Below are 11,969 nucleotides of genomic sequence, written 5' to 3'. Positions count from 1 at the left end.
CCTATTTGCCCAGTCTGAACAGGATAATTGAAAATTTCAACAAAGCTACTACATCTCATACTGGACAGTCCAGCAATGATCAATGAATTCGGAATTCTAGAGGACAATGGGACATTGGTCGAGATCAGAACCTTAATGTTATTTGTACCAAATGGAATTGTTGAATTTTGAAACAACAAAGCTTTCCTGAACCTGTTATTGTACAGTCTGAGAGGCAAGGCATCTCCTGGCTGTGCTGCCAATTGATCTAAGATTCTTGCGAAATCCCTCTGCATTTCTGTTCTTGGGATGTGGGCAGTTCCGTTGGCAGAGATGAAGATCCGTGGAGATTCTTGCTTGACATTGTTTGGAAACGATACCGGATTCAACAGAGTGAAATAAAAGCTGTACAGGACATCGGGATAAAAAGCTCTGCCTGGTTTTACAGAAAGTTCCAATCTACCTTCTGCTTGACTCCAGGTGCCCTGTAGATTCAAAACAGTGGACGCCAGGCTGAAGATCTGATAGGTAGAATCAATCGAAGGCAAATGGACAAGTTCGTTATCTAGAGTGACTTCTCTACTGAGATATTGAACAATCATTCTTTCTTCAGCCGGAAATGCTCCAGTCTGTACTGAAATCCTAAATCCCACGTATGCCCCGCTAAATTTTGATGCATTGCTAGCCAGAAACAAAACCCTGGATGGGTTCTGATGATCTATTTTTGAAAGATGACCTTGTTCAATCAAGAACGATGAATCCAATATTTCCAAGTCTCCATCTGGACTTGCACTCCCACTAAGTCCTTCTATCACGACATTTCCAAGGTCTGATATATTGTTTGAAGCTAAGAATAGATTCATTCCCAAGGTAACAGTCAACGTATTCAATGAACCTGGATTTGGATTGTTTTGTCCAATATCTTTCCCACCACTCACGAATCCTTTATAAGTTTTCAATGGCGCTGCATCCCCAGGAATCGAACCCATGTCAGAAGTGAGAGAAATCTGATCTCGAATCATTCGTTCGCGGGTGGAATCGATATTGCCATGAGTCTGAATGTAAATCGGCAATGAGTCCTGAGCGTTCCAGGAATTCGTGAGTTGGAAAGAAAACTTATATACCACTCCTGCCATCATGATTGCATCGACTCGGGCTAATTGAGAATGACCTGTAATCAACGAATTCGCTGCCCCTCGCAGTGAAATGAAGCAGTTTCCCTCCTGTGCTATCAAGAGAATGATCTCTTCATCGATCTGGACGTACAATCCTCTCATGTCCAACTCAGAATTTACATTCTGTATACACAACGTGTTGTTTTTTGAGTCCATCGATTTCTCAAGTTTCATTCCCACAAGACCATCTCCAACTTTTAATGAAAGATTTCCAGTCTCCCTATACCAAGTAGAGCTTTGCCCAAAGAGAATGGAAGATTTGCTTAAAATTTGAAATCTAGACTCATTGCTTGGCATTTGTGACAAGCCTTGGTAAAGGTAAAGCTCTGACGAAATCTGTTTAGAAATGAGTGATGTCTCAACATCGGGTGTTGAAGGATCCCCATCAAAATCTACCTGTATAACATAATTTGACAAATTCATCAATGGAGCGATATCTGATGAGTCGAATTTCACGCTAACCACTGAATCTGAGTTGGCATTGATAATTATGCCTTCAATCAGAGGCTTATCAAAAATTGGTAGCCTCTGTCTGAAACTTGTCAGAGCAGAATGAAATGTTGCCGCAGTATTTGCTTGTGCACGGACCATTTTCAAGGAACAATGACTCATGTCAGAACATGCTACCTTTGTCACCAAAATTAATTCCTCGTCTATCTTCCAAAACGATCCCGAAGTAATTGACAGATTGCTCAAAACATTTACTGTTGCATCTGTGTCATTTGATTTAATGTTGTGCAAGAGAATTATTTCTCTGTCATCTGCAGTCTCAGTTTGAGAACCAGTCAAACCTGTAACTGATATCATAGATCCTGAACCTAATTTGTGGTTGAATGCAATTGTTATTGTAATTTCATTTCCTTGGAAGCACCATAAAGTTGGATCGTAGGATGCGCACGGCCCTGTTGAGCTCTGTCCAATATTTTTCACTAGGAAAGAAAGTCCATAGGTTTTCATCGGAGACGTATCGCCCTTTTGTGATAGTAGGAACGGCAAAGTGGCATTGATGTCTTCGTCATACACTTCAGAGACATTTGCTGCACCCTTGGTCACAACATGAATCGTTTGACCTGATTGTTCTGAATCCTTGTTCTGCAACGGAAATGCAAAAGAATATATTCTACCAGGAGCAAGGCATGTTGCGACCAAGGTACCGGCAGAGTGCTTCGCTCTTGCTGTCTTCATCTGACCCCTCATTGAGAAAACTTTATTCTCAATTATATTCAAAACCAACAAGATCTCATCGTCAATCACAATGTAACTGCCTGAAACAATTTGTGGAGAGATCGTATCCAGAAGGATCAGATCCTGTGTGTTTTCATCGATGTCGTTCAACAATGAGGTTCCAGGTTTCATTTTTAAAGTCAGATTTCCATCAGACCGTGTCCAGTCTCCGAGATTTTGAAAGATTCTATCAAATGCCGAAAATATTTCATAAGTTGAAACATTTGGAATGATCTGATACTTGAGCGCCTCCTCAAGTTGTAATGTGTGCATATTCGAAACTGAAGTGATAATGCGGACTTCTGCATCTTCTTGAGTTTCCGGATCACCATCATAGTCTATTCTAATTATTCTGAGTGAGTCAAATTGAATTCTTTCCATGTCTTGTTCAATTGTCAAAAAATTTGTGAAATTCGTCAGAAAGAAACGGCCCTTGAGCAAAGGCAATTCGAAAATTGGCATGACAACTTGCATTTGAGTTCCCAATTTGTGGACACTTTTTGAGAAGGGGAAGACTTGTCGATACAGGTTTATTCTGGACAATATTGATCCAGTAAAGGATGTGTTCTCGACAGTGAGAGTTTGCATGGTCTCGTCATCAAGTCGTATGTAAGTGTAAGGACGGAGTCCTCCGTCCATTCCTATCGTCGGTGAAGTCTCAATTTTGAATGTATAGTGATCTGCATATTCCGTGCGTACTCCGCCAGACCATCGCAATGAGAAAAAGTCATTCGGAATGTTCGATCCTTCTCTGGGTGAATGTCGGTCGAATGAGAAGTCAATGTTTTCTATAACTAGAGCATTCACTGGACTACTCAGATTGAGATCTCGATATGTTGTTTCTGTTAACCCCCCGTTAATAAAGAGTGATAGCGATATATTGATATTTCTTTTCAAAACTTCACCCAAAATGTAACTGTTATCACAGCTTCCTATTAGAGAACACTTTCCAACGTGCAAGACTGCACATGATCGATATTCTTGCAAATCGTGTGTCGAAGAAATATCGCTGACTCGGCAAGCTATGCCGACTTCATGACCTTCAAACGGGAATGCATTTGATGTGATATTATTTCCGTAAGCATCTTTTAATTGTATGGTGATGTTGACTCGTTGTCCAACATTTTCGAATGGCAAATTATTCGTGGAAATCAAACTTTGGTCTGGCGAAACGACGTTGGCAACCGTCCTGACATTGAAAGGTGAATTGCGAACAAGATGACAGGAATATAGTCTAGAAGAGGAGATGACAAAAATTCCAGAGTTGTAGTCTTCGTCAAAATTCCAGAACAATTGCAGGTAGGATTGAGAATTCCCTCCATTGCGATATTCGATGTTGATTTCGTACAAAGTTTCTGGGTTTTGAAGGGAAATGGTTCCTGTGATGAATGCGCTTTGCAAAGAAGACCATTGTTCAACTACGATTTTGTTGTCAATCCACACTTTTATACGGTCCATGGGGTCTCGTGTCGCACCAAAATTCACGTAAAAGGTGTGCAGACTGAACAGCTTTGAACGTACAAAGCCCTGCCATCGAGCTTCAAATGCACCATTTATCGTATTGAAAGATAGCTGAGAGTTTGGCCAGTGAGCTGCTTGCTCGATGGAAACGTCTCTAGAAAAGTCAAGAGTTGAATCTATGCTTGTTGTATGTGGCAACCAGTTCTGGTAGTATGTTGCAAACAAGCCCCCTGAAAGTGCAATGCAACTGTATATCTTTTGTTCCACAGCTCTGGTATTCAGGTACTCATAATGAAAACGACCCAAGTTGACTTTGACAAGGGGGCGCAAAGGAGTTGAATTGTCAGCAAGTTTGAAGTAAGACAGAACCCCGAAAGAAAATATTTGATCAGTCTGCTGATATCGAACATTGCCAAATTCATCTCTCACTACCAAGGTAAAGGTTGCTTGTATTCCTGCAGTCTGTATTGATAGTGAACTTCCTGTACATGAGCTCGTTGAAGCACACGGAAATGCTGGATAAATCGTGATTTGAAGTTCGCTGACAAACAATCTTATGAAATCGAATGTTGCGTTTAAACCATTACCCCTAACATCATACCAAGATATAGCATTTCCGGTACCAGTCGGTAGCACTTGCTGTTCCAAACGAAAGTAAGTCTCATGCGCTGTCAAATCAGTTTTGATACTGGTCGTGATTGTTTCCAAGCTGTCCCATTGATCGATCAATAAAACATTTTCAATCCACAGTCGTGCACGATCCATAGCACTGCCAAATACGAAATTGCAGGTTGCATAAACAGCACTCTCAACATTCAGATATCCCTGCAGACGTGAATAAGTGCTGAATCCCATGTATGATGTTGGACATGGATTAAGATTTCCTCCAATGGAAGCTGCTTCTATGTTGCACGAGGGATTATCTAACGAGGAATCGACATAGTAAGTTGCGAGTAAACCTTCTATTTTCGATCCCAAAAAGAAGTCAAACATTGACGCAACCTGTGGAGTCGCCTGATAAATATTTGTGCCGTTTACTTGGCTAAATTCAACTCGATCCATCCTTTGGTTTGTAGGAATTGGATTTTGAAGGGTGAAGCTTATCTGAAACGGGTGTAAGGCACTCGAATCATTCATGGTAAAAGACACAGTCATTGATCCATGTTCTCTTGACCAAACTGCAAAGCTGCCAAATGCTGTGCTGCTCTCATTTCGTTGTTTCACAAATATTGGATATTGGCTATTGCTAGAATCTTCAAAGCCAATCAATCCACTTATGACAATCTTCTGTGTGCTGTTTGGTTTGGCAACAAATATCAGAGAAAGTTCGATTGTATCCAATTCGGAAGGGTTTGGACTGCTTTGTCTAAGCATACCAAATATGAAACCATTTCGAACTTGCAATGGCCTTGAATCACCAATGCGCGCTCCTACAGCGTAAGCAAAAACAGTTTCGCCAGCTATGTGCTTGGTACAAACTGTGTTGTGAACACATCTTTGAACTATAACCTCACGCTCCGTCGATTCTACAATGGTCATAAGCTCATCTCCTATTCGAACGTACGAATACAAAGGCAAATCATGATTCTCTGGAACGAAAATTTCCGTGGTCCACCAGTTTTCAACTTGCACAGTCAATCGAAAGCGAGAAATGACCGGAAGATTAGGAAGGATTGTTTGAAAATAGCTCATTTTCACATTGTAAGGTCCGACTGCCATTATGTAAATATCTGGTGATGACTGGGGAGTTGTGGGATTTACCACGTCAAATCCAAACGCATATGAAATACCCTTGTGCAAGTTGAATTCGAGATTTACGCTCAGAGATGAGAATTCGATGTCCATGCTTGCCGAATGTGAAGGAATCCTCAAATCATCGCATGAATAGATTGGAATGGGACCGATCGGATGAGTAATTCCACTTAAGTTTCCGATCTTGATCGTAAAGTTTTCGGAAACAAAAATATCAACATTCAGAGCGAAGGTTACACAAATAGAATTCGACACTCCGGTATCGATTCGAGATTGTCCAATGTCTGCTCTTATGAACTTTGGCTCGAACACACGAAAGGGTTCTGAATCTCCGAAAGATGAGCCTAGGAGAGCCAAATACACTTGTGCACCATCTTGATGAGGTTGACTGATTGTTCCCATACATCCCCTCCGAACTGACAAAATGTTTCCGATGACATCAAGCACGATCATCAACTCGCTGTCTACTTGAATGTAATGTCCGACGCTTATGTTGTCAAACCTAGGATGCAGAAAGTCAAGGATGGTTTCAGAAATATTGTATGATCCATTCAAATACGCAATCAGCGTTCTTGGAATCCCCAGCGAGTCATATTCATATCTTCTTGGCGAAATTTCAAACGACCCTCCAGCCTCTACGAATATTGATGAAGGAAATGACTGAAAAGGAAGGTTAACAACTTGAATTGAGAACGAAGAAATAACTCCAGCCTCTATATACGCGTTTGAAAGCAATCTCAAGGTGATTAATTTTTGATTCAAGTCTACTTCTGCAATTGGCTCCAACGGATTTTCAAGATAGTATTGAACCCAATATTCGGAGATTCTTGAAACTAAATCAGGCACAGATGCATTCAATGTCACGATTCCATCACGTGACAACGAAATCACACTTCTTACATGAATTTGAGAACCAAAAATACCAGACATGTTTGTCCTGATGAAGATATAGTAATTTTTAAAATCAACTTTGAGCATCATAATATCAAAACTTAGTCTGTATACTGAATTTGAAATGATGTCCAACACCAATCCCTTCATAACTGGCACATAGGTTACATGAATCGCCTGTGAAGTAGAAAATGTCAGCTGAGTCAGCCTTATCTTAAAGGAAGAATTGTCTGTTCCTTTCAGCTTGCAATTGGTCATCAAAGAAAATATTACATTGTTCTTCGAATTTGGAAATGTGCTGTCCTGCTGCAAAGCAAGGTACAAAAAGCTGGCTCTTTGAATCAGCATAGGCAGGTTGTAAAAGCTGCCGAACATACTAGTGGACAGCTGTGTTGCAGTTCGCATTTCATATTTACCACTCAATGCAGCCACGCCAATGTATGGTTTTTGAGCTATCTGACTGCTTATGTTATTCCTTATGACGAATGAAATCTTGCATAATGTACCTGCAATCAAGGACACATTTGATTCTAATTGCATGACACATCGCCCAGCTGCATTACTCCAGGTTGCATTAGCATTGAATGGACAACGGGATATTCCGTCTTCAGGCTCGTATTGCAAGTAAAGTATCGAATCAATGGTCGTACTTCCACGCAGCCCTTCAATAAAGATGATTGTCCCTTCTAAAGTGATGGATGAACAAAGCATCACAGTTATCTTATTCATTTCACCAGGAAATGAAGAGTTTTGATATATCATCGCGTAAGGCAAAATATCGCTGGTGTTGGTGAGATTCTGATCAGATTGAACATACATCTGACATGGGTAGTCATATCCTGTCTTCTGCAGGTTTTGTCGTAAAATTCTCAGACCAGATCTTTCAGAATAAGCCTCGATGGTTGGCTGAGTAAGTGTCTCATCCTTGCGATTGATCAGCAGAGACGTGTTGTATACCACTCCAGCAATCAATTTTTGTGTATCATTTATGTGAAGTTTTAATGCAAACAACACAGAATCCCAACTAGCTTCCCCACCAAATGGTGAGGAACCATCTGACAGCAGTACCAACAGAATCCCATCAAACATCTGACTGTCAGCGAAATAGATTCGCACAATTGCTGGACCCTCAAGGTCCACATTTGAGCGCAAAGTTAAATGGATATAAGTTCTGGATGATTGGAATCCGTAAGAATACTGTGCAACATCGAAGGTCGGGTTATCAATAACGAAAAAATTGAGTCCAGAATTCATGGGGGTGGGATAGATTACATTCTTTTGATCTTCAATCATTGAAACAAATACAACATTCCCAGGGTTTGCAGCCTTCGGGTTTTTGAGATTGAATTGAAATGAAAATTCAGTCCCAGCAGCAACCAAATTGTCTGCCTTGGTGTGAAAAATCAGTTCTCCTTCTTTTTGTCTCCACTGTCCAAACCCGGATTCAACATTTGCAAGATCGAAAATCGGAACCACTAAAGACGCCTTGGCCAGGTCTGGATGAGAGGAAGCTACAGTTGAACCCTGTCCTCGCTCAACAGAAAGCACATCTCGCGTGATGATTTTGGAAGATGTAATGATAGCAATAGACGATCTGTAATCATGCTCTGATGCCAGAGTTCCGTTCTGACCTCGAACGACTTCAAGGTGATTGTCATCCGTTATTTTTGAGACAAACAGAATCTCGCTTTCGATCATTATAAAGCTTCCTTCAAAAATATCTGCTGCAAGGACAGAAATCACTGGAATGACTGTGGATGCTGAACTAAGGTTTCCGGAAAACCTCAAGTCAAGGTAAGTATGCGGAATGAGGCAAACTAAGTCTCCATTGGTATGTCGTGTTGCAGAGGTCCCAAGCTCTCCCCTAGATACTGTGACCGTGTAATTACTCACATCAAGCACGCGAATCGTTTCGGCTCCTATCTGAATGATTGAGCCTTGCCGTATGTCGATGACACCGGGAACAACTTGGAATCGCGAGGTGTCATATTCCAAAACACTAGCATTTGCTAGATCTAAGGCCGAACAAGGCAAGACGTGAATATTTTCGCCTTGAACGTGATATGTAGCTCTGGTGTTGCCTTGGGCACGCTGTATCACTATCTCTGTACCATTCACTCCAAGCACCTTGACAACTTCATTCCCAATTTTCAGAAATGATCTGACAGATGTTGCAACACTCAAATTAGAGAGGATATGGAGTTTTGTTTGATTTTCGTTCAAACTCATGGACAACGAAGATCTTTCGACTTTCACAACTGGCGTGCTTGATTGGTAAGATGATGAGGTAGATGTGCCATACGCACGTAAGCAACTTATTGAGTATTTCATGGATGTTTCATCCTCAATCACTGCAACGTTTTGAACCAAGATCGATTCATCGAGCACCTGCAAAACCTCCCCAGCCCGCACGGATTGAACAAAGTCATAATTCAAAGTCAAAGTGGTGGAGGTTTCGTTGAGATCTTGCATGAGGATGAAATATCGCTCGACAGAAACGATCGAATCTGAAGTGTGCGTCTGAGCAGAAGTTCCTGCTTGAGCTCGAGCGACTTCGATTGTATTCGTTCCATACAAGATTGATACGACTTTCACAATCTCATCATTCAATGCAAGAAAACAGTTGACTTGCAATCTTCTCATATCCAATTTAGTAACAGAAATTTCAGTTTGTGCAGTATCTATACCGTTGACCAACAACGTTGCATCCAGATACTGGATGGTATCCAAGTGCCCTGGTAAACTGTCACCCCATTCAATATGTTGGACAAGAAAAGATTCTCCTATTCCAAAGTTATCATTGCCCAAAACTATGATACCATTGTGTAGCTTTGCGTACGTATTTGGTAGAAAGAGATTTAACCATGAGTCAAGAATGGTGATGACAGAAAAGTTTTGCGACAAAGTTTCCTTATTGATTGATCTGATAACAAGAAGTTCTTGTTCGATCCTTAAAAACTGTCCTTGTTGCAATGTGACATTTACAGGTGATAGAACATGTAAAATTGTCTCGTTCGCTGAAATGTTTCTTCCGTACTCATTGAGTCGTACTGTCATATATGCATCAATTGTTTGTGAATTGAGAATACCAGAAAAAACCAACTGCGACCTATTTGTAAGATTTATGCTCAACTTTAGATTTACAGTGATGAGATTTTCACTTGTACAAGGTGTCCAGCATGGAGTTTTGGTTGATTGGGAAATTATGCTCAGCAGAAATGTTGGTGGATAGATCTTCATTGGAGCCGAGTCGCCTTCCTTGCTTCCTTGCAGGATCTGATATACCAGGGATCCCTTTGCATGTGGCCTCATGTGTGGAAATTCCATCAGACTCTCGACCACGAAAAACCCGACTGTTTCGTTTACTATTTGAAATCGCTCGCTGTCGATTTGCAGCTGGTCGCCAATTTTGACTGAGGATGTTGGCTGAAACACAAGTACTTGAGAGTTTGAAGAGAAGTCATTTTGTAACTCGCCGATGACCGACCTCGCGTATCCATACTCCTCGAAAGCCAGTTCCAGGTAGCCTGAAAAAAATCTGTTGCTGGTCTTCACGTTTATTGTTTGAGCCTGCTGTCCCTTCATTGAATTCCTCAAGGAGAAAGAAAATTGATAATGTTCGTCTGGAAGCATTTCTTCCGTGAGTGATAATGAGAGGGTCCCTGAGGTAGAGTTCCAATTAGCGCTTTGGTTGAAGACCAGGTATTCTTGAAATACTTCGATGTATTCGTCATTAGTTGAGCTCCCAGTCATTCCCTGTAGGATGATTTCATCAGCAATATTCAGTTTGCAATTGCACCTTAGTATTACAGTCAAAGTATTCAATTGACTTGGAAATGGGTTGCTTTGAAAAACATTTGCAAGCGTGAATTTGCATGGTTGGACGCTGATTGCAAAATTTGACTCAGGTTTGCCGATATAGGAGTAAATTCGAGAATTTTTTGGATGGGAATCTGGATACGTACCTAAAATTCCACGTACAAGCTGAATCACATTCAAATTCGAAAAGCTTTTTACGTAAAGGATCTCACCACCAATATAGATATTTTTGCGCAAAAGACTGAAATTGGATGCATTCATCACAACCTTTGCAAACGAGACATCAGGTGATAAATCTTCCTCCAGCATAATTCCTGTCGATTTCAAAAATTTATCTGTGTCTAGACCAATAGACTTCTGAAATGAGTCCAAATTAATGTTGACTACTGGTATTTGCATCAATGGTCTTGAATACAGATCAACATTCATTTCGTGAGATTCCAGATACGTCTTAAGTATTGAGCCACCCTCACTTGGATTCTGAATCGTGTTGCCGTAAGTATCTCTAAGAAACAGAGAGAAAGTCATAGTTTGTCCTGCTGTTGCCAATGTCAGACTTGATCCGGTAACAATTGCCAGATCCTTGCATAAATTGCTTGTTGGAAGAACATTAAGGATGCTGGCTTGTTCGCATGCTGTTTCAACCGGATACATAAATCTGCTTGAAGGTATTTCCTGAAGCATTTGGGATCGACTCATCCAATAAAGATGTAATTGTGTTTCAGAAAGCGTGTACCTTATTTGAAAACGAATGTAAGTTGCTTGCGAATCATTCAAGAAAACTTTGCCTGATTGTATTCGATGTACCGAATACTGAGCATCTGAGAACAGCTCTTGATTGTCAATTATGAGACTTGGCGCACAGTTGTCACAATCAACAATAAAAGAATACAATTCAGAGTATGTTGGCCTCAAGAAACCCTCCCATGAGCAGCTCGAACCATTCTGTAGAACGTTTTCAAATCCTAACAATGTGATAGATCGTGTGCTCGTCAAAGTGCTTGGTATCGTCGAAGTGAACATCAAACCACCAGGAATGTAGCGCTTGATGGACGTAAAATACCATCCAGACAAAGTGAGCATGTACTGTATGGAGTAGCTGGAGTTTGCTTGCTGTACAGCTGGATAAAACATAAGCAGCGGCGGATTTCTTTCCTTCCATGCTACAAGGTACCAACTGGAATCCCCAGACCCACTTGCAAATCCCTCTCTGTTCGCCAACAAGGTGAACGAAGCTTGTACTCCAGCAGTTGTCAGTGTCAAGAAGTCACCCTCGCAGCTGTAGGTATTTGAAGTCAATTGAGACCCCGCCGGAAGTTCGTATGCCCCTTGGCTGACAGCAAAAGACGAGTAAATAACGCTAGGAGGAATACACACGAATTCATTTGATGTCTCAAACCGCCAGCGCAAAGGAATGTCGTGGTAAGCTGAATAGCTGGATTGTAGCAAGACAACACTATACAAGCAGCCAGCACATAGATAAATATCAACTTCTCTCTCTAGACAAGATGTCAGCCTGTTCAGGATCAAAGGATGATCGTCCAACCATATCGAAATTTCATCTTCATATGAAAGTCTTGTTGACGTGAACGTGTACTGACCAGTGATTGTGGGAATTATGTAGAAGCTCCATCTTAAGCTGCCATAATTCTTTAAGCCAGATGGAAC

At 41.1% G+C, this 11,969-nt stretch overlaps 1 protein-coding gene across 1 annotated transcript; it reads right to left on the bottom strand.

Moving 5' to 3' along the window:
• Positions 1 to 5,155: 5,155 nt before the first annotated feature.
• GUITHDRAFT_102310 (hypothetical protein) lies at positions 5,156 to 5,993 on the bottom strand (the record flags this gene model as incomplete). The annotated part of the gene is made up of 2 exons (XM_005838627.1): positions 5,156 to 5,205; positions 5,258 to 5,993. The coding sequence occupies 2 exons, from the start codon at positions 5,991 to 5,993 to the stop codon at positions 5,156 to 5,158; spliced, it is 786 nt and encodes a 261-aa protein (XP_005838684.1).
• Positions 5,994 to 11,969: the final 5,976 nt, after the last annotated feature.

This window comes from Guillardia theta (assembly GCF_000315625.1).
Source record: "Guillardia theta CCMP2712 unplaced genomic scaffold GUITHscaffold_10, whole genome shotgun sequence".
NCBI lineage: Eukaryota > Cryptophyceae > Pyrenomonadales > Geminigeraceae > Guillardia > Guillardia theta.
The sequence above is the reverse complement of the archived record's forward strand: the minus strand, read 5'-3'. Positions and strand labels throughout refer to the sequence as shown.